We start from the raw sequence: 22,040 nt of genomic DNA, 5'->3' as shown, positions 1-22,040 counted from the left end.
TTGCTCCCAAAGTACCTACTTCAGGAGCAAGCCCCCTCCCCCCAAACGCAGGGGACATTGGTCCGCTCCCCCCAGCCAGAGAAGCAACAGCCTCCTCCAGCTCCTCTCTCTTCCAAGGTCACCACCAATGCCATAGCAGCCACTAGCCAGTGGCTAAAGGAACCAAAAGCTGCTGGACGAAGAGCTTCATGGTCTTTCTCAATGCCTGAAGCTACTTCGGAGAAGTCATCCCAGCAAGCCCCTAAAGAGAAGTGAGAAGGCAAGCAAACAAAGAAGTCTGCCAAGAAAAAGGCCCGCCCTAACAATTCTGCACCTGCGGATGAGGTGGAGATATCGGCGTCCCCTGAGGTCCTGGATCTCACTGATGCCTCATCCACAATAGGAATGGATACAAATACTCAATCAGTGGCAGCGGGTGACCCTGAGGTGTAACCTGCCTCCTTGCATGCTTCATGCCTTCCCAGCGTTACGATAACATCATCCTTCAGTGGAATTGGTGCGGTTTTTTCCACCATGTGGCTGAGCTACAGCAACTGTTAAGCTTTACACCTGCTTTCTGCATTGCCCTCCAGGAAACCTGGTTCTCAGCAATGCGGACCCCTGCCCATCGCGGCTATAGGCGGTATTACAAGAACCATAGCGGTTATAATAGTGTGTCAGGTGGAGTTTGTGTCTATGTCCTGAACTCAGTATGAAGTGAACCTGTGCCCTTTCAAACCACTCTTGAAGCTGTAGCTGTCAGGATAAGGACGACGCAGGAAATAACTGTCTGCGCCGTATATCTTCCTCCAGATGGTGCAGTACCCCTGAACGTATTGGCTGCAGTGATTCATCAACTCCCTAAACCTTTCCTACTTTTGGGAGACTTTAATGCCCATAAACCCTTGTGGGGTGGCAGTGTGCTTACTGGCCAAGGTAGAGATGTCGAAACTTTCCTGTCTCAACTCGACCTTTGCCTCTTAAATACTGGGGCCCCCACACATTTCAGTGTGGCTTATGGCACTTACTTGGCCATTGATTTATCCCTCTGCAGCCCAGGACTTCTCCCATCTGTCCACTGGAGAGCCCATGATGACTTGTGTGGTAGTGACCACTTTCCTGTCTTCGGTCACTCCCCCAGCACCATTCTCCTCGACATACTCCAAGATGGGCTTTAAACAAGGCAGACTGGGAAGCTTTCACCTCTGCTGTCACCGTTGAATCTCCCCCACATGGTACCATCAATGTGGTAGTTGAGCAGGTCACTAAAATGATTGTTTCTGCAGCAGAAAACACAATCCCTTGTTCTTTAGGGTGCCCCTGGCAAAATCGCTGAGGCCATTAAAGAGTGTCGGTGAGCTCTACAGCGCCATAAGCATCACCTTTCCCTAGAGCACCTGATAGCCTTTAAATGGCTTCATGACCGCGTTCGTCAGCATATAAAAAGACTGAAACAGGCATGTTGGGAGAGGTACGTCTCGACCATTGCGTGCCATACATCATATTCCCAAGGCTGAATGAAGATCAGACGAGTCTTTGGGTGCCAGACCCCGACAGGTGTTACTGGCATTAACATCAATGGTGTGCTATCTACCGACGCAAACGCAATTGCCGAGCACTTTACTGAGCACTATGCTCAAGCCTCCGTGTCAGAAAATTATCCCCCAGTACTTCATACCCTCAAACAGCAGATGGAAAGGAAAGCCCTCTCGTTCACCGAACGTCACAGTGAACCCTATAATGCTCAATTTACAGAGTGGGAGCTTCTCAGTGTCCTTGCACATTTCCCCGACACAACTCCTGGGCCAGATCGGATCCACAGTCAGATGATAAAATGTCTCTCGTCCAACTACAAGTGACATCTCCTCATCTTCCACTGGATGTAGTGTGATGGCATCTTTCCATCTCTGTGGCGGGAGAGCACCATCATTGCAGTGCTCAAACCTGGTGAAAACCTGCTTGATGTGGATAGCTATCAGCCTCAGCAACATTCTTTCTAAGCTGTTAGAACATATGGTAAGTGGACGGTTGTGTTGGGTCATGGAGTCAGTTGGCCTACTGGCTCCATGCGAGGGTGGTTTCCGCCGGCGCCGCACTACCATTGATAATATAATTTCCCTTGAGTCTGCCATCCGAACAGCCTTTTCCAGACGCCAACACCTTGTTGCTGTCTTTATTGATTTATGAAGAGCCTTACAACACGACCTGGCGACATCATATCCTTGCCACATTATATGAGTGAGTGGCATTTCTTAGGCCCACTCCCGATTTTTATCAAAAATTTCCTATTGCTATGTACTTTCCGTGTCCAAGGTGGTGCCTCCCATAGGGACAGTGACCTTGGCAGTGATGGTCGACTGTTTGCATGCACTTACGATGCTGTCCACGACAGAGAGACAGCAACCTTGGTGGTGATGGATGACTGTTGGTATGCAGTTATGATTCTGACCAAATCCGCAGGCCCAGACAGTGGAGCCGAATGGAATTGCTGCGAGCTGAATGCTGGCAGTGGCCAGGTGTCAGTCGGAGCACATGACACAGTGTAAGAGGCTGGTTCCCCTGAAGCAGCTCTGCCGGGCTACAGTTGCCAACTGGAGTGAACCTATATGAACTCAAGAACCTATCGAGGATATCCTCTGGAGTACATTGAATGATCTATTTTTCTCATGTGGGTTGAAAGCTTCTCCATAGGACTGCAGGTGAAATGAAGGAGCCGTAACATACTGGATGCCACTGTTCCTATAAAAATCTTCAAAATCTTGAGACACAAACTGTAGGTCATTGCCCATCACAAGCATATATGGCAATCCTTGTAAGGAAAAAATCTTTGAGAGCATAGCTGCTATGGACATGGATGGGCAACGAACCACAGAAGGAAATTTTGAGAAAGGATCAGCTACTACAAGCCTAAAGGAGTTATGGAATGGACCCAGAAAATCGGCATGTATATGCTCCCAGGTTCATTGGGGGGGGGGGGGGGGGGCGGGCACGGCAAGAGAGAGGCCTGTGATGGTGCTTGGTGGGTGGTGCATTGTGGACAGGCTGTCACAGTGTGCATGATCTCATTGTCAGTATCTGGCCAAAACACCCAAAAGGTCCAGGTGGCGAAGGTGCATGATCTCCCACTGCAATGCGAATAGGATCACAACCCTACGTGCCGGCTCTTCAGTAGCTAACTAAGAGGTGGTGGTGGAGAACATAATAACTATGCAAAAGATCCAATGCACAGCCTGGTGGTTTGTCTGGCCAGCAGTGGTGGGCAAATGGAACAACCTGACATAAGACAGTACCTGCTGTAACAGCTGCCAAAGTCAGAGAGCGGTTAATGGGAAACCGTCCACTGTGATTTGGGCTTGGACTTCTAAATGGAAACACAATAGTCATCCTTATCAGATACTGGATCAGAGCAAATAGGCAATCGACAAAGAGCATTCACATCAGTATGTTGTACCGTGGGTTGTAAATTAATTTTGTAGTTACAGCATGACAAAAACAGAGCCCAACATTGCAGGTGATGGGTTGCTTTGTCTGGTAAAGATGGCGAAGGATTGTAAAGAGAAGCCAGGGGTTTATAATCAGTAATCAAATGAATCTTAGAACTGTATAGGATATTATGAAATTTTTGAAGTGTGTACACAATAGCAAGGGCTTCTTTTTCTAGCTGAGAGTAGCACTACTGCACTTGATTCAAAGTTTTGGCAATGTACACAATGGGGCATTCAGAACCATCCACATATTTGTGTGTGAGAATGACTCGGTGTCATACTGGGAGGCAAAACAGGGTGTTGGCCTAGATGGAAGGTAACCAAGCATGGTGCAAAGTGTAATTTTGACCATAATAGGGTGCAAACACAGCCACAGGTGAATGACTAGTGAAAAGTAACATCTGCACATACGAGAACATGAAGTGGCCGGGCCAATGTGACTGCACCAGGAGGAAATTTATGGTAACACACAGTCTTTCTGATGAAGGTTTGCAACTCTTTGACATTGGCAGGACGTGGCAAGACTGTAATGGCCTCGACATGCTAGCTGGCTTGGAGTCGGCATGCAGGACTTAAAAACTGAGATGATAGACGACCAAAAAGTTGTGGCTTGTCAAAGTTGCATTTCAAACTGGCGGCCTGCAGCACCGTGAACAAAGCATGAAGGTTGTGCAAATATTCATCTGTTGCAGAACCTGAGTTCATAGTATCGTCCAGGAAGTTAATGCACTGCGGCACGAAGGCCTTGAGTTGCTCTGAAAATCATTGAAAAATGGCAAGGCACTGGTCTTGATATGACCAGAAGAGGAGGGGTATTCATAATGAGGACACATTTGGTATCATCACCTAGAGGCAGTTGTAAGTAGGCTTATGACAAGTCTCTTTGGGAAACACATTGGCCCCCAGAAAGCTGAGCCAAGAGTTATCCGGAGGGAGTAAGGGTTAGGTATCAATAATAAACTGTAAATTTACACACACTTTAAAATCACCACAGAGCTGGAGATTGCCATTAGGTTTTTTACAATTACCAGTGAAGCAACCATTCGCTAGAGGAGACAGTTGCAATTTGACTTGCTCCTGTAAAGCCATTGGGACTGGGCACACACAGAAAAAAAAACGGAGGTGCACCATCGGTTTCATTGTGATTTGAGCCTTGAAATCACTAGCCCACCCTAAACCTTCCGAAAACAGGGAGGAATATTCTGAGCAGAGCGCATCCAGTTGTTGGTACGGAACTTGATCCGTTACCAGATGTCAGAAATTAAGAACCAATAAATTTTGAAGGCATGTAACCCAAGTAAGTTTTCGATGTTAGCATAATCCACTATGAGAAAGGTCAAAGGCTGAAAAAGTGCTTTGTACACACGGAAGTGGAAAACTGTCCCAATATTGATATTTGTTGTAACTCATCAACTGAGGAGAGATGAGACCATGACGGTGATTCAAGATCCACATAGATTTGAGAATTTAAGAAAGTCACTGCTTCTCCCAGATCCACTTTCAAAGTCGACGTAGAGTGAAACACTGTTCACATCCATGTATGGTAAAGGAGGTTGGGAGTTGCACACAGGCGCATTATGTTCCTATTTTCATTTCTCTCTCTATCACTATCTAAAGGTTGCATGCCACCCACCACTTTCGGCATGTGAGCCATTCATGTTGGGGGAAAAAAAAAACCCGTGAGGACACTTGGGATGAGTAGCATGTGGCCGCTTTTGTGATGTTGGCAGCTGCTGCTGCGCTTAGTACTGCGCTGTCCGTTGTGGTGTGGAGATGGCGGTTTCGTGGCTAAGTCGTCGTTTTTACCCCCATGAACTAACCAACAGCGGCCAGGGAGGAGAAAAAGCAATAGCACCTACTTCACACCAAGCTTCTATCTGATCTCTTGCTGCCCTAGATACTTCAAAAGACTGAGCAATGTTCAGAGCATCTGTGAGAGGGGATTTCACATTGTAAAGCACATTCACGAACTCCTTTATTGGGGGCCAGGAGTATTATAGCATCACAAACCAGCAAATCGGCATATGAGTCCTGATGGACCTCTGTAACAAATCGGTAACAATGGCTACTACACCCAAGCTGTATATGGCTTTTGTGGCCGCTTTTGACAGCGGTAGAACTCAACGTAAGCAGAAATAACATGAGAACGTCTCCAATGATACTTAGAGAGTAACTGATGCATTTTGCCAAAAGAGAGACTGGCATGTTCCTGAGAGATGTCTTCTATTTGCAGTGGTGGGATAGTAACATTGCCCCAATCCTTAAACTAGGCAAAAACCCTATGCCCAGTGACCACTACCACCCAATTAGCCTCACCATCATGCTTTGCAAACTGCTTGATAGGATGGTTACCTGCTGATTGTGATAGTTTCTTAAATCTCAGGTCCTTTTTCCACCTATTAGTGTATTTTCGGGGAGGGACGATCCGTAATCAACCATCTAGTTAGAATGGAATCTGTAATCCAACTGGCTTTTTTGAAATGCCGACACATAGTTTGTCATTTTTTGACATACTTAAGGCTTTTGACACTGTTTGGCGCCATTACATACATCACTCAGTTTCCCAAAGATCCAGGATGATGATGTCCTGCAGGTTTCTGTTTTAGTGGTAAGCTCTTCCTCATCACCATCAGTGGGCTAGTGTCCTCAGTTAGACCACTGTTCATCCCTGGACTGTATGTTGATGACTTTTGCATTGGTCTAGGTCCCAGGTCCCGCTCTGTCGTGTTGGCTGAACTCCGGCTCCAATGTGCCATCTGAAGGGCTTCCTCTTAGACCATTTTTCATGATTTCTAGTTTTCTCCTGGAAAATGTTAGTCATGGATGTCTGTCATTGTACCACAGTCTATCCTGACCCAGAACTCTACTTGGGCACCCTCAATTTGTGGGAATTCTCTTTGACGAAAAGCTGACTTGGCTACCCCAGATTTGTCAAATAAATACTATCTGGATGTGGGAGCTTAATGCTCTTTGCTTCCTTGCTCATACCTCTTTGGGTGCAGATTGTGCTGCTCTCCTCCATATTTACTGGGCCCTGTTGTCATCTCGATTGGACTGTGGTTGCCAGGTGTATGGCTTGTTGGCAATTGTTGGACCCAGTCCATCATTGTAGAATAAGACTTGCAACTGGTACGTTCCCGACTAGTCTCATAACAATCTCCTTGCTGAAGCAGAGATTTTCCCTCTTCAGTTTTGATGATATTAACACTGGCTCACTTATATAATCACCCCATTCAACAATTTTCTAATCATCCAGTTTATCAGAGGTGCAATGACCTCGTGACACCTGCTCTCTGGTGGGGTTACCATTTGGAAAGCACCTCGAGGCATTCTGTGTGGACCTCCGCCTCACTTTTTTAGATTACGCTCCACTAGTCTGCTTTGACCTAGTACCATTTCATCTGTATACTTTTACTCCTCCAGAAATTATTTCTCTGCTCTGGCATCAGTATTACCTCAGTAGCTCGATGTTACCACTCCTATCTTCTTTCATCATCTGATCACATTTCTGGCAGACGTCATAACCTTAGGTGAACTAACTTGTGACCAGGATACTGCTGACCCCACAGTTTAGTTCCTTAATCCCCATCCAACGAAACAAAGAGAAAAATATCCATAAGAAAGTTGCAAGCAGTAGTAAGTAACATTGGCTTTCTAAATTAAGATTTTGCCGTACACTAAGACTTGTTATTAAGTCCTTTTGTAGGAAAACGTACTCATCACATATGCAACTCTGTGGACTTCATTGATGATCTTTAATCACTCAGACTGAACAGTTCAACTTTGACGTGGCTTCCTTACTCACCAAGGCTACCATTTCAGAATCTTTACTACTTGTTGGCAAAAGTTTTGAGGAAGGGGTTTCACTTATGTTCATACACATTCTAGGCTGGATTTGCTTTTTATTTAATAATGAATTTTATGAACAGACTGATGGTGTTGCCATGTGTAGTCTTTGTCACCCATGGTGGACAGTCTGTTAGTGGAGGGCTTTGAGAAAAATGTGCTGGAGTCTGCTAGTTCGAAATGCACTGTATTTCAGATGTATGTTGATGGCACATTTGTGATGGGGCCCCATGGTGCAGATAAACTGCTGGAATTTTTTGACCTTCTAAGTTCAAATTTGGTTTACAGTGGAAATTGAAAAGGATGGATGCATTCCATTTTTGGATGTTTCGGTTTGTCGCAAAGATTTGAGGGCATCTTGGAACATGCAGTTTATTAAAAGTCAACTCTTACAGACATATATTTACTTGCAAATATCTGCCACCACCCCTCCTAGACAACGAGTGTGCACAGAACTTCGGTTCGTAGATCACTTAGCATTGCTGATGAGAGTAGTCTGCAGGATGAGATTTTACACCTAATGGAAGTTTTTGAAGCAGATGGTATTCTCCACAACAGGTACGTAAGGTGCTGCAGGTAAAACATAAGGTCAACATAAGGAATGAGAAAGGGGACATAGAGGGATTTAAATCTGTGGTGTTCCTGCCATATGTGGTAAGCTTGTCATCAAAAATAGATTGAAACCTCATCAAACACAAAATTAAAGTGATTTTTCACCCTCCACCAAAGACAGCAGCACTTTTGAATTCTGTCAGAGGTGACTTGGTGCCCAGCAAAGCTATTTTGGTGTTCACCAGAAGCTCTGGGAATGTGACCTTTTGTACATTGGACAGACGGCCTGTCCAGTCCATGAAAAGTGCACAGGAGACTGTAGGTACAGTTGGCTCGTACGGTCCAATAAGTCTGCCATGGCAGAGCACTGCATTGATATTGGTCTCACTAAGGAGTATGAAAATGTGAAAATTTTAGCATTGACTTAATATTTTTGGGACTCTATAGTGAAAGAAAAAGTTGAAATTTTTTTGGCAAAGAATTTTATTCAATAGAGATAGTGGTGTCAGTGTGGACAAAGCACGGTATTCAGCAGTTTCTATAATAAACTCCCAAAGGTGTTGCTGAAGTGTAGCTAACAACGATACATAGGTAGCCCAGCGCGGATCAACTTTGTAGCCGCAGATACAATTTAAGTGCACTTCTTTGCTACTGGTTGTCTCTAGTGCTGGTGTATCTGTGGCTGCATGTGCAGTGGCATCGTTTACAGGTTTAAAAGGATGGAACAAGTGCAATAACTCCAGTCTGTCAGCTCACGCTGAAGATGGCTGAAACACTAGGGGAGGAAAAAAAAGGCATACGTGTGGCTGCACACCCTTTATTTAATGGCTTAGTCACTGTACTGCAAAAACATGAAGAGTTACAGTAATACTCTACTTGTCTCCTGTTATTACCTCATGAATTTTGAAAGTCGCTACCCCAATAAAGACAATCTTGTTTTGTACCATAGCAATTAACCAGCTGACATAGTACCAACAACTGTTTACCTTTTGAAAAGAGAACACATGCTGCTTCACCTATGCTAATCGCTTGACCTGGTATTCTGTGTCTACTTCTTGTTCCTCAAGGGTAAAGCAAAGAACCATTGCAGCATGGTCGTGCACAGTGCTGGCTTATGCAGTGTTTGTGGCTCTTTGTGCAGTGTCTCTACTAGTGTTTTTACTCGCATCAGTACACTTGGTTACGAGCAAGGAAGTGTCAAATTGGTCTTCACCTTGAGGGTGAAGTAGACAAGAGCATGTACAATTTGGTTGATGATTGGCTGCAATCTTTATTAAGTAAGGCAATTTGTTTTGTTACATTGACACAACTTACAACAGCAATAAGCTGTGTTTTTGTAAGTAGTGTGTCACTTAAAAGTGAACAGATAATGGTTCATTGGAGAAAATTGAATTAAGAAATGAAATTGAGCATTTTAATTTTAAATAAGCCTGTAACCCACTAAATTCATATATGTTAAGAAAGTAACTATAAGAATAAAGATCAAAGAAAATATTTGCCCTTATGTACTGCTTTCAGATACGAAGTTCAGACCTATTCAGTTCACCCTTCTTGTATCCTGTAATAGTGTCATACAAAACATGACACACTGTTGGATCTTTGACATCCTTCTCCTGTTAATTACAGTGAGATGTAAAATAAAGGACAGTGGATAGGTAGCACATGAAGCATGATGATCTGATGAAATCATCTGGAGCCATTTTACCTTGTGTATGATGACAGGACAGTTTTCATAAATCAGTATCAATGATTTGCCGTGCAACTCTACTAGTTATTGTGTTACAGATATTCTTAGCATGTAAATGGATAGATAAAACATCTACTCACTAAGTGGCAGTGGCAGTAGATTTTTTACCTGTCCATTTACATTATATTATCAATAATTGATTATTTTCGTGCTACAGATATTCTTACCAGTATGAGTTTCATCTCTTGGAAATTTTGTAGTGAAAATTATCAGACGTTGCAATTTCAGTTTATTAGTGTAATGAATAATCTCGATAATCTGATGTCACATGGACTTACTTTTCTATCCATCCGTCTGTAGTGAATGCAAAAACTTCTCTCCCATGGTACTGTCAGTACTTTGGGTAGATCTGCTCATTGCAGTATTTATGTCAGTGACATAGACTCCACTGCAGGACTGGCTAATTACTGCATGCACTGCCAGGTTTACAAGAGGCACACACATTTATGGCAGCCTGCACAAAACTTATCAGTTCACTTTGCTTGAGTGATTGTGAGTGTAAGTCTACAATGTAAAATTCATGAGAAAACCGGCATTTAATTCTTTCTTTAGATTCTAATAATTACATGGATCAACCACATGTTAGAAGAAAGGCAGCTACACTGAGAATTAAAAGATTTTTATCTTTACAGAGAGATGTGTTTCGTGAACATGCTAGGCAGTATCATCTTACTTCTTACTACTGCTGCCACTGTTGATGTCCACACTTTCACAGTTGTGATTTACCAAATGTGTTATAGCATATGAAGCACTGAAAAAAGATATGTGCAAGCATTTACGACGCGTGACGAAGCCCACACACACACACACGCACACACACACACATACACACACCTGTGTCCTTGTCATAATCAAAATCCATGAATTTCTCTATAGTATGGGTCACATGCTTAGTTGCAGTTTGCCTCTGTATGTAAGTGTCTGGTCCCACTTTTTTCATTATAATATTTTTACATTATTTAACTATTTACATCTTGGACATCATGTAGTATTTTTTGATGTTGAATTGCTACCAAACCACCACTTGCAGATACATACACAGGGTGAAAAAAAAATAACAGAAACCTACGGAGGCAACTGCTGACCGTTGTGGATACGTGCAGGAGTGTCTCATTTTTAGTGTGTTTCCAGTGGTACAGTTTGCATATGTGTAACAGTCTACGATGTTACAGTTAAGTAGCATACGTAGTGAACGTTGCAGGGCAACATCTGTACCTCAGCCGTTGGCTGATTAAACAACTCGTGGAAATTATTGTGGAAGAAAAGAGCTGAATTATTGAATAAATGTAATGTGGTTGATGCATCTAAAAATGATCAGTGTGGCTACTGTACATACAATAAACATTTGCATCTCTAAGAAGTTTTAGCAAATTGTCCAAAGCAATGAGACAGAAATTTAAATACAGTGAACCCCAAAAGAACTGCTTATGTTGCTGATTTGTACTGGAAAAATTAGTTTACTAACCAATGTGAATACCTTGCAGGTATTTGTTTGAAACTCTAGTTTTGAATTATTGTACATTTTAAATAAATATTCTGTAGCACATAACTTAGTGTCTGTGTTTGATTTCTGCAGGGCAGTTGAAGACAAGGATGTTGGTCCTTTAATTAAGACCATAATGACAAGATGTATTCACTGTACAAGATGCATTCGATTTGCATCAGAAGTAGCAGGTGTTGATGACCTGGGTACCACTGGCCGTGGCAGTGATATGCAGGTAGAGATATATTTTAATTCCTTAACTGACAATGAGTAGCCTTTTCTGTGGCTCATGATTAATAAATGCATGCTATTATATTGTTACAGCATCATTTATATTGTTGCTGCTGTTCAAGTAGAATAAAAAATTACAAAGTAGATTCTTATCACTGACCTGATTTATATCACAATTACAGGATAACCTCAATTTTATGTTCTCAGAGTTAACATTTTCCTGCTATTTGCAACATTTTTTAACATTCACATTAAAATTCCTATGATCACAAAGTTAATTTGCACCTGTTTCTCTGTTAACGTATGTGTAATTTTCCCACGATGTATGCTCCGTGTTTATGGAGAAAAAATAGATGTAATTGACATAAAATAATGCTGGCATGGTGTTGGTCTACAGGTGGTATTTACAAAGGTTATGCAGTTAACTTTCTTGTGCCCTGGGTACTGTGCTCAATAGACATGAACCAGTAAAAATTGGAGCAGTTCATGGTGCTGGTGCAAAGCTCAATTTGGCTTGGTGGCTGATTGTAGTAACTGTTTTGGTAGAAATTGGAAGAAGGTGGGACTTGAGACTTAACATTCACCTGTTTCTTATCACTGCCAACCTTAGCTTTCAGTACTGCGTGCTATACAAAAGGTAATTTACGGATGTTGTTGTAGCCATTTTGTTTCAGTGGAAACTTTACCCTGTGATTATGACCATGCCCAGACGACATCACCTTCCCAGTATTTGTAACTAGTAATATAGCTTTGTTTATAGTTCAGGTATGCACTGAACAGATTGTTGTCTGGTAGATAAATTTGATTAAATTAGCACCGACAGAGTCATTGCTACAGACTGAGGAGTGTCAGTTTTATTCAACACAATTACTACTGTCAACCATCTTTCCAAGAGTAAATTGTGTCTACCATGTAGCATTGTTGTTAGCATTATATATTTGATAGAAGTGTTGTTTTATTTACTGTACCTTTCAGGTAGAATTTTAGTGTTCACTGTTGCAGTTTTAAGGTGGAAAACATTACGAAAAGAGATAAGAAAAATCTTTTGATGGAACAGAAAGTAACAATTCTCAAAAGAACTGAAGATAGTTGCAGAAAATGTTTGCATTAGAGCAGAGTTTAGAGGTACTCGTGTGTTTGCGGAGCAGAATTGTCAAAAGTGCGAGTAACAGTGGTCTAAATTAAAAACAGATGCACTATGCCAGTAACTCTAAAAATGGAATTGAGGACGACTTCACATCTAACAGATGGATTAATAGGTTGAAGAAGTGGCATACAAAACTGTATGTCGCAAAGGAAACATTGTAAGCATAAGAACTGTCAGTGACTGACAGAGCGATAGATTACAAAAACTTATAAAGTGGCATAAACTGAAGAACATCTTCAACATAGATAAAACTGGCCTGTCTCTTTCAGCATCCTTCCAAACGAAACATTTGCTCTCTCTTTCAGCATCCTTCCAATTGGAACATTTACCTTTAAAGGTGAACATTGTCATGGAGAGAGACAAATTAAATTTCATCTTACAGTAATGCTAGGCGCCTCAATGATTGCTCCGAAAAAATTACTGTTTGTGACTCACAGATCATAAAAACCACAATCTTTTAAAAATGTGAAACCATTCTCATGAACTGCTGTGCTAATAACAAGGTGTGGAAGACATTTGAACTACTTGAGAAGTTACATAGTCTGATGAAAGAATTGTTGTTCTGCACGTGCGCACGCGTCCGCCCCCCCCCCCCCCCCCCCCCACACACACACAGAAAATTAAATTTACACAATGTGCAATTGCAGTTCCTGCCACCAGGTAACACAAGCAAAGTGCAACCCTTGGATTTAGTTATCATCCATGTGTTCAGAACTTATTACGGAAAGTCATTGTGCATAAAGCTTTAAGTTTGATGGAAGTTGGAGAAGACCCAGTCTCCTTTATAGTGCTGATTTTGTGTGTTTTGCTCTACATTACCAAGGCATTGACAGAGGTTAACGAGTCCACCATCTCAAACTGCTTTTGAAAAATGTTGTTGTTCAGGCAAATGGAGGAAATGGATCTAACGTACCAGATCTGAGTAATAATGATGACAATGAAAATCTGATTGGTTCATCGCGGGAAAAACTGCAGTTGAGCATCGAGTGCAAAATTTCCTACACGTTTACGATAATGTTGTCAGTATTGAAATTATATTTGTTGAAAATATGATCTTTCATATACAGGAAACAATGAAAGTGCGGGAGGTGATAGAGGCGGTGGCAGTAGGGTTTTATTCTTCTGCCAATATAAATGCTGCAGTGAAGACAATAAAAAGTATATATTTCTGCTGCAGAGGTAGGTATCAAAGCTTCAATTGGGAAAAAATTAAAAAATTGGCAAACAATTTAAAACAACCCACAGTTTTCAGTTTTTTTGATAGAAGTAGGAACTACTGGACCTATTTGTGCATTATGTCACATTTATCTAAGACCATCCAAACTAAAGGCCAGATAATAAATAAAATGATATGTTAATATGTGTGCTTAAAAGGCTAAAGTGCGATATGATATACCCTCCATCCTCTTGTCTGAAAGCCTGAGTGAGGTGACAGTCTAATCTGGAATGTAACCCAAGGTTTTGGCTAGATTTGAAGGTGACTTCAGTTGCAGGTTGGTGGAGCCAACAATTGTGGATGTGAAATAAAGGCCAATGATGACAGATTGATCTGTAGTGTATCCTGATCTCTTAAGTTCATGTGCCCTATTTAACGCACTTTGCAATATTTATAACAATCTTAAAGCAGTTGGATAAATTCAGGGTATTACGCTTAGTCACTTTTCTGAACATTTTAACAGGACAAGGCTACTCTCAGGAGCCAGTGTAGTGATGTTGATAGTTTTCACTAAAAGGAAGACTGATTCATGAGGAAGGCTTGTATATATAATTTCTGAGTGCTACACTAAACAAGTTGTCTGGCCGTAAGCACTTAGTGGTACCTGTGCACAGGCAGGGAAGTCAATAGCTTCACAAACACTGAAACTGACATAGCAGCTCCTCAGTTTGCTACTGTCATGCCCCTCTCCAAAATGTTGTATCCTGCCTACTCATCAAACCTGGAGTGCGTAGGAAACTTGCTTTCTCGGATCGCTAGACAACAATTCAAGCAAATTGTATTAATGAATTTTATTTACAGAAAATAAATGACAGTTCTTAACTTTGAAAAACACAGGTGCGTCACAAGCAGAGGGTGACAGACAAACAAGGAGTATAGACAATGCTACATAGATGAAGCGAAATGACTAGTCGTGTTACTATTATTGAATTCTCTGCTGTAGAACTCGCAGAACTGGCCATGACCAGATGGCGCGGCGCTTACGGTCTCTTCGCATAGAGGACGCTGCCGTTGTGTTGTCATCCAGGAGAGGGGTCAGTCAGGGTGCAATTGGCTAATGTCTTCTTCACAGCCAGCTCTGCTCTAACATTCCTGACTGGCGTGCCGGTGCTTGACTTAATGCCGGAACAGAGAATTTGTCATTTTGAGTGAGATTTGTTGTGCTAAAGTGTCAGGAAATATCATGCTGACAGCTAAACATAGTGCCAAATTCCAAGAAGCTTTATGGGGTAGTAAAAAAGTGTCAGTTTTTTGACACATATTGTGTGTACCTATATCTCACACACTCACACACACACACACACACACACACACACACACACACAATGAAAATGCAAGGTGAGGGTGTTTCTGTGCATAACTTTTGCCACTTTATAAAGTAGTTTCACACCTTTCATGTTTTCCTACATTTTACATCATTTTCTTAAAATTCGTTGAAAAGTGGAGAAGTAGGGCTTTGCTGTACTTGCTTAACACAGATGTTGCTGGCGTGCCATGCTCATGTTTCCATCAAAAGATATTAGATCCATGTTTCGTGCTCTGTACCAAGATTAAAACTGACATTCAGATATAATTACTATTAAATGTGTTACTTATCAAAATAAAATAGATGTAGATGATGATACTGTGAAATCTAGAAGTAATACCCATAATTATCATATATTAGTGCTAGTTGTTGTTAGTTTTCTTTACCGAAGTAGCCAGTAGTGGTTGCTTCTACCAGTTAGTGCAGTTCTTGACTCGTTCCAGATCCCTGAAGACTCTTGTTAATGATAGGATTGGTGGAGCAGGATGTGTGAATGAATGAACTGTAACTTATACATGAACTTGTGTCACAAAAATAAGAAATTGAAAAATAAAGTGTCAACAAGCTAAGGGTGCTACTTGGTACCGTAATAATTTCAAAGGTTAGCTAGTGTGGAAGCAGATACATTATTTGCCAGGCAGCTTGTAATTTCCGCTGTTAGGGCAGTACTTAGCAATGGGAGCAACATATAGAGAATATGAAAAATAATTTTACTTACCTTTTCAGCACCTGTGTGTTCATTACTCTTACATATAGTATTTCACCTCTGTACCAGCTAACTTCCCCGTGGAGATGGTTTCTAAAACTTCGTACCTCCCATATTAAAAAATAGAGCTCTTACACATACACTTCTTGAAGATTATGTAGTTTTCCTGTGTTACATTGATTTGTGATACTCTGCTGAATGTCTGCTGTATTTGAAGTACTTTCTTTGCGGCTGTTCCCATGAAGAGATCTAACACACAATTCCTCTTCCTTAATATGATGTTTTGGTTTGTATTATTGATCACACTACTTGAAGTCCAGTTGTTCTTTTGCAAGTGGATACCAATAGAAGAACTCTTTATTTTTGAACTGTACAAAATCAAGAGGGATCTTCTTGGAAACCCTATAGATGTATCCTTTGTGATCAAAAGTGCTTGCCACTTCGAAAAGGTCTACTTCTGTGTGTTAATAGCGTCTCCAAATTCATGAAGCCTAAAACTCAGCTTGAGTACTGTCTTCTTAGAATGGTTTCTGAGGTTTATAATCAACATGACACTGTGCATCATTCACATGTACAGGCAGAAATGTGATTTTTCTCATCAGACCACACATTTACATTCCTCTGCTCATGAACAAGACTTTTTAGTGTGCATTTACTTTACTCTACTTTTCTTAAAACCGTTCTAAGTGTTGGTTTGAAAATAGGTGAGAAAATACCGGTGTAGACATTGTAGAACATGTATCTAAATCAAAGTGACTTTCATTCATAAATGGGACACATGCTAGTGTTCCTGTCTGTTATTATTTACTATCTGTAATTGTGACTAGAATTTCCTTGCAGAGGATCAATTGTCTTAAAATTTTCGTGGGTGACACTGTTGTTTACCATCTAATAAAGCCAGTAGAAGATCAAATGAGTCACAAAATGATTTAGACAAGATATTTGCTACCTGGGTAAAGAGATATTAGAAATCACATGGAAAGATTTAGGTGTTCATTTTTCCCACATGCTATTAGAGAGTGTAACTACTGATGGAAAAGAGTGTATTCGTAATCTAGAAGGGTATTGAGGGTGAGGGGAGGAGCCTACATTAAAACTGCTGCCTCTGTCTCATTCCCCTGTTTCCACCAGCGGCAAGCAGTTAAGTGAACAACAGTCAGGAACATTTATTTCCACCAGTGACAAGAAATAATGCAAACACCAATAAAGGACATCTAACGTCCCTCCTCCTTATCCTCAGTACCCTATCAGCTTACGATAACTGCCTCTTTTGCCAGTATATAAGAACTAATGTTTTTCTCATTCAACAGTTGGCAATAAACACCCGAGAAAGGTCATTTGCAACAGTGCCCGAAACGTCTGAGAATTTTACACATTGACAATGCAGTCACTTACCCTCAAGAATTTTATTGACTGTAGATGGAAGAAGTTTTATTTATTGGTATCCAACTCAAATTAAAAACAGGGCTGATTCTTAGAAAACGTGCAGTACCAATCAGCGTCATTTATGTACTGTCATTTCAGCCATTGCTACCAACCACATTACCGAAAGTTTCTTACAGTTAGTATGTCATACATATGGCTTCAAAAAGTCTCGTAGCTTTTAAGGAAACATAGTCAAGCCAAAGTATTGGACCTGTATTTGGGAAGAGTAGGACTTGAATCCTCATCAGCCTGTAGCGGTTCTGCCTGCATAAATTATTCATTTTGTTTTGATTGTCCTTGGTGTCAACGTACTGCATCGCTGCACTGGCTGAAAAATGGGTTGTGAATTCTGACACTGACTACTGCAAATAATGTAGCAGACAGGTGCACAGTTGTGTTTCACAGTAATTTAATTTCAGTGTTCACAGCCCCCTAATAATAAACAGTTATATGGGCAGTGCACTATTGTTTAACTTACGATAAGCCTCATCAATAGTGTACAAGTGAACCTCCATATACTGCTGCAGTAGTTCACTATTGAACATCTGCCAGCAGTAAAAACCTAACCACAAAGTTCACAGTTCTTGAAGAATAGAAAGGTATGTATGGAGCAGACACTGTCATTGTTTTAACACATGGCCTAATTGTGTAACACTTAGTTCACAATTAACTTGAAGCATTGTTGTTCTAACCAACACAGGTTCCTCGTCTGAAACTCGGCCGTGGACTGACCGTCTCGTAACCAAATATTGGGCCCTATATATCATCACAATAATAGGCCGTGAAACTACACATTGAAGTTAAATTTACAGAAATTGCAATTAAAACTTAATATAATGAATTAACTGAATGCATTGGAAAAATTCTGTCTTTTTAACAGTTTCTTCTACTACAAGGGTTAGCCTGAATTATTTGCTTAAATGATGAAATTAACATACACCGTTACGTAAACAATACATTTGACAAAACTGTTAATTACTTTGGAATTAATGAAGGGCTGGCTTTGCTAACATGTTTTTGAATAGAGCCAAATAGATACTTTAAGATTACTAGTATTTGTTCCTCCAAATGTTTATAATTAGTACAGAATTTATATTTGTTTATATGTCAACAATAGAATTTAAGTTACGAAGCAATTTCTGATTTCACCCTATAATGAAAGATACTAACTAGGAATAGTCAAAATAAATTAGAAAAATCAATTACATACATAAAACTAAGCACAAAATTAGATCTGGTGTTATATTCTTTAAAACTGAGGGTCATTCTTTCTCTATTATGAGAATACATTGTAGGGAAGCAGCCTACTCACGCCTTATAAAATTCACATCAGTCTTTCCATTGTGCGCCAGCCAGTCCGCTGTAACTAGTTTTGATGTCATAAATGTTGCCCAATACTTTAAAAATCAAGTAAATAACCTGAAACATTTCTAGCATGTTAGGAGTAATACTAAATCAATATGTGTTGAAGATCAGTTCAGTAACTCTAACCATTTTCGAAATTTGGACGTTTTTCTGTAAAAATCATTGGCGCAACAGAACAGAGCTAGAAACTTAAAAATTTATATTTACATTCCTTTTGCATAATAATTTAGTAGAAATAGTATTCTGGATCTCACAAATTAAAATTTTAGTTGAAATTCATGATTTTCTGGTTTTTATCTTAAAAATTAAGGAAACAAGATAGGTTAAGTAGGCGAATCAATAAAGCTAGGATGTTTAAATTTAAGTAGAAGGGAGATCCGCTATAATAATAAAGATGTGAGAAGTTTCAACTGAATAACTATAAAACTATAGTGATAGCGTATCTCCAAAGGGCAAGTTCAGAGCTCGTCTACTGCGTGTAGTGTAATTAAATTAATTATCTCGCCCAAAATATTTGACTTAGCCACGTCAGACTTTCATAATGATTACTTACCTGTGTGCTGATTGCACATTTAAATTGAGAGCTTCATCGGCCATCAGCAAAGGAAGCAATGATTTATTCGATAACTTAAAATGGTGCATTACTAGCCCAGCGGCTAGCCGGGAGAGCAGATTTGATCAGGCTTTCCCTTAGCCGTCCGCACCGCGGCTTTATATGTAAGAACGCTGCGCGAGAGAAGAAGGCCCCAGTTCTCTCCAGACGCTGATTAGCGCATCACCTGTGCCGGGAGTTGCGTCGCGTCGGTATTGTTGATATAAACAGCCTCGGATGCAGTAATAAGTTACTCGGGATATGCGTAACCATGAAATCGTTTTCAAGTGAAGTGTTAATTTTGGGATGACGTTAATGATCTATCTTTAGTTTGCGTATGTCATATTTTCACGTGCCGCCGCAGGGCAGACAGTCTACCATTATTAGCGCGGCGTTTGATGAACATTATCATCAAATTATGGCGAGCATTCACTTATATCATCAAATTATGGCGAGCATTCACTTAAACATTTAATTTGAACAGTTATAGTGGCATCAGCACATTAGACTCTGAACTGCTCTGGTAGTTGGATTGTGTGGATTCTTTTTGGTCTGTGACTTTCAGAATATAGTGAACATTTTAGAGAGAATGGTTTTTGATTATGAATCCCAGACAATCTCCTAATTCCTCAGAGCTGTAAGCTGTAGCTATAAATGTATTTCTCAGATGAAGTGGGCACTAGGAATTCTAATTACAGGCTTCGCATTTTGCTAATCACTTTCTGGTTGCCAATATTGTAGTTAGAGAGCCAGTGTTGAGAACGGCAAACAGCATAAATACAAAACATTTATTCAATTATTCCACCCGCCGCCCCACAATATATTATTTTCACATATGTTAAGGGTAATTAGTTAAAATTAAAAAAAAAAAAGGCAAATTGAAGTAGGCTGATAGCAAAACAAGAGGGGAAGTAAAATTAGCCCAGCTTGCTTCGTCACAAGCCCATCAATTTACCAGAAATCTCTCAAAGAGAATAATAACATAGCTCATCTAACAAAGCGATTGCTACCCCCCCCCCCCCCCCACCTTCCCCCTCCAGCACCCTGTTTTCCATCTATTCTTCTTGATCTGTTGTTATCTTTATGTCAGTGAGTTGTTAAGATTTATCAAACTTGCCTTTTTTCTGAGATTTTTTGAAAAATGAAGGGAAAAATGAGGTGGGGAATATCATTCACCACAAAGGAAGTTTCTGCTAAATGTAAAGTTACTGTGTACTGCTATCCCCCCCCCCCCCACCCCCCCCCCCCCACCCCCACCCCTTCTCCTCATGCTGTTATTGCGGTCTCTTTCCTCCATCTGAAATGAAAATCCAATAGAAGGTAATCCATTTTTCATTGATGAGAGTTGGGTAGTATTACACAAGTTGTTAGAATCTTTTAATTTTACTGCATTTTGAAGAACTTTTTTTTAATTATATTGTTAGATTAAGGTAACTTAACTGTTTTAAGAATTGCTTTTCAGAAGCTGATGATGCGTTTCATTGGTCACCCATTATTCTGAGGATTATTGTGTAGTATGAAACTGTTAGTAATACATGTTACTTTGACAAACAAACAAAAAGAAATGAAAATTCAAAGGGTTGGAGTTTGTTTGGTTGTAAATGTTTAGTGTACAAAGATGTTCCTTTTTCGTGTATGAAAACCTGTGTATTTAGTATTGTGTACCTCTTTTGTCATTGGTAGGCCTAACTGCAAGTGCTCCTCTACCTTAGCTAGTTTGTACAACATTTAATGTAAATTGTTTTCCAGGTTGGAACATATGTGCAGAAGTTTTTCCTATCTGAACTTTCTGGAAATGTGATTGATCTATGCCCAGTGGGTGCTTTAACATCAAAGCCATACTCCTTCACTGCTCGACCTTGGGAAACAAGGAAAACTGAAAGTGTTGATGTTCTGGATGCTGTGGGAAGCAACATTGTGGTTACAACACGAACAGGCGAGGTCCTCAGGATACTTCCACGAGAAAATGAGGTAGGTTGAGGGAACGCATAGAATTATTTAGTAAGAATATCACAGTTTCATCATAACGAGGGACCTGAAAATGCAGCTTCTATTCTTAGAGTAATTAGCACCTATTTTTTGTCGAAATTGGCTTACCTTTTATTTATTTTTTGTTAAAGATGGTTAAATGTAAAAATTAAAACATTGCCACACTTCAGGCCTGAAGACAGAACCTTAGTGCTTTTAAATTGTTGTTACAAAAAATTCAAGATTGGAGGAAAAAATAATAATATAACCGATTAATAGTTTACCTTCTCCACTATTAGAGCTTTTTGACTGGAACGTTTGCGTTTGCAAAAGCTTCAACAGTTCTTTTCTGAATAATTTTTGCTTCTTTCCTTCTCATGGCTCTGTTTTAGTTTTCAACAAAAGATGGTTTCTGTTGACAAGCAGTAGCATTATTCCATCAGTGATTAGTGCTTCTGCGATTTATGGTGTTTCACATCATTATAGTTCTTTCCACCACCCAACTTGTTAATTACAAAATCTGCCGAATATTGATTCCGAACTGGTAGCACATAAGCCCTGATTAGCATACAGCAAAGCCCTTTCATGGGCATTTGTAGCCATGCAATCCATACTTCGCCACACTGCAGATAGAACAGACAAGGTAAATTGAGTGGAAGTAGATCTGAAAAAAAATTCTGTTTGCACATTGTGGGAAGTCTCTCAGCTTGGTCAAAATACATTGACTGGTTTTGTTTTACGGTTGCTCTAGTACGGATTGCAAGCACTATACAATGGCAGTTGGTCATGAGCATAGACAGATGACAACTTAGACCGTCTGTGGGAAGAGGACTGGTGCAAGAAAATAAGCCCTCGCCTTCTTGTAGGACTAGCATTCTATGTTTCTGTGCAATGATCATGGCTATAGGGATCTGTGCTGATGTTTGTGTGTGTGTGTGTGTGTGTGTGTGTGTGTGTGTGTGTCATAATAGAACTCTGTGATGGACCAGGAT

General features: G+C 40.5%; 1 protein-coding gene across 2 annotated transcripts in view; it reads left to right on the top strand.

Annotated features, from left to right (window-relative positions):
- LOC126456816 (NADH-ubiquinone oxidoreductase 75 kDa subunit, mitochondrial) overlaps positions 1-22,040 on the top strand; it is a 90,506-nt gene that overhangs the window by 21,797 nt on the left and 46,669 nt on the right. For both annotated transcript variants that reach the window (XM_050092610.1, XM_050092609.1), the window contains exons 5-6: positions 11,186-11,327; positions 20,830-21,051. In XM_050092610.1, the coding sequence (XP_049948567.1) occupies positions 11,186-11,327; positions 20,830-21,051 (364 nt within the window). The remainder of the gene's footprint in view (positions 1-11,185; positions 11,328-20,829; positions 21,052-22,040) is intronic.

Source organism: Schistocerca serialis, chromosome 2 (assembly GCF_023864345.2).
Source record: "Schistocerca serialis cubense isolate TAMUIC-IGC-003099 chromosome 2, iqSchSeri2.2, whole genome shotgun sequence".
Taxonomy (NCBI): Eukaryota; Metazoa; Arthropoda; class Insecta; order Orthoptera; family Acrididae; genus Schistocerca; species Schistocerca serialis.
The sequence above is the reverse complement of the archived record's forward strand: the minus strand, read 5'-3'. Positions and strand labels throughout refer to the sequence as shown.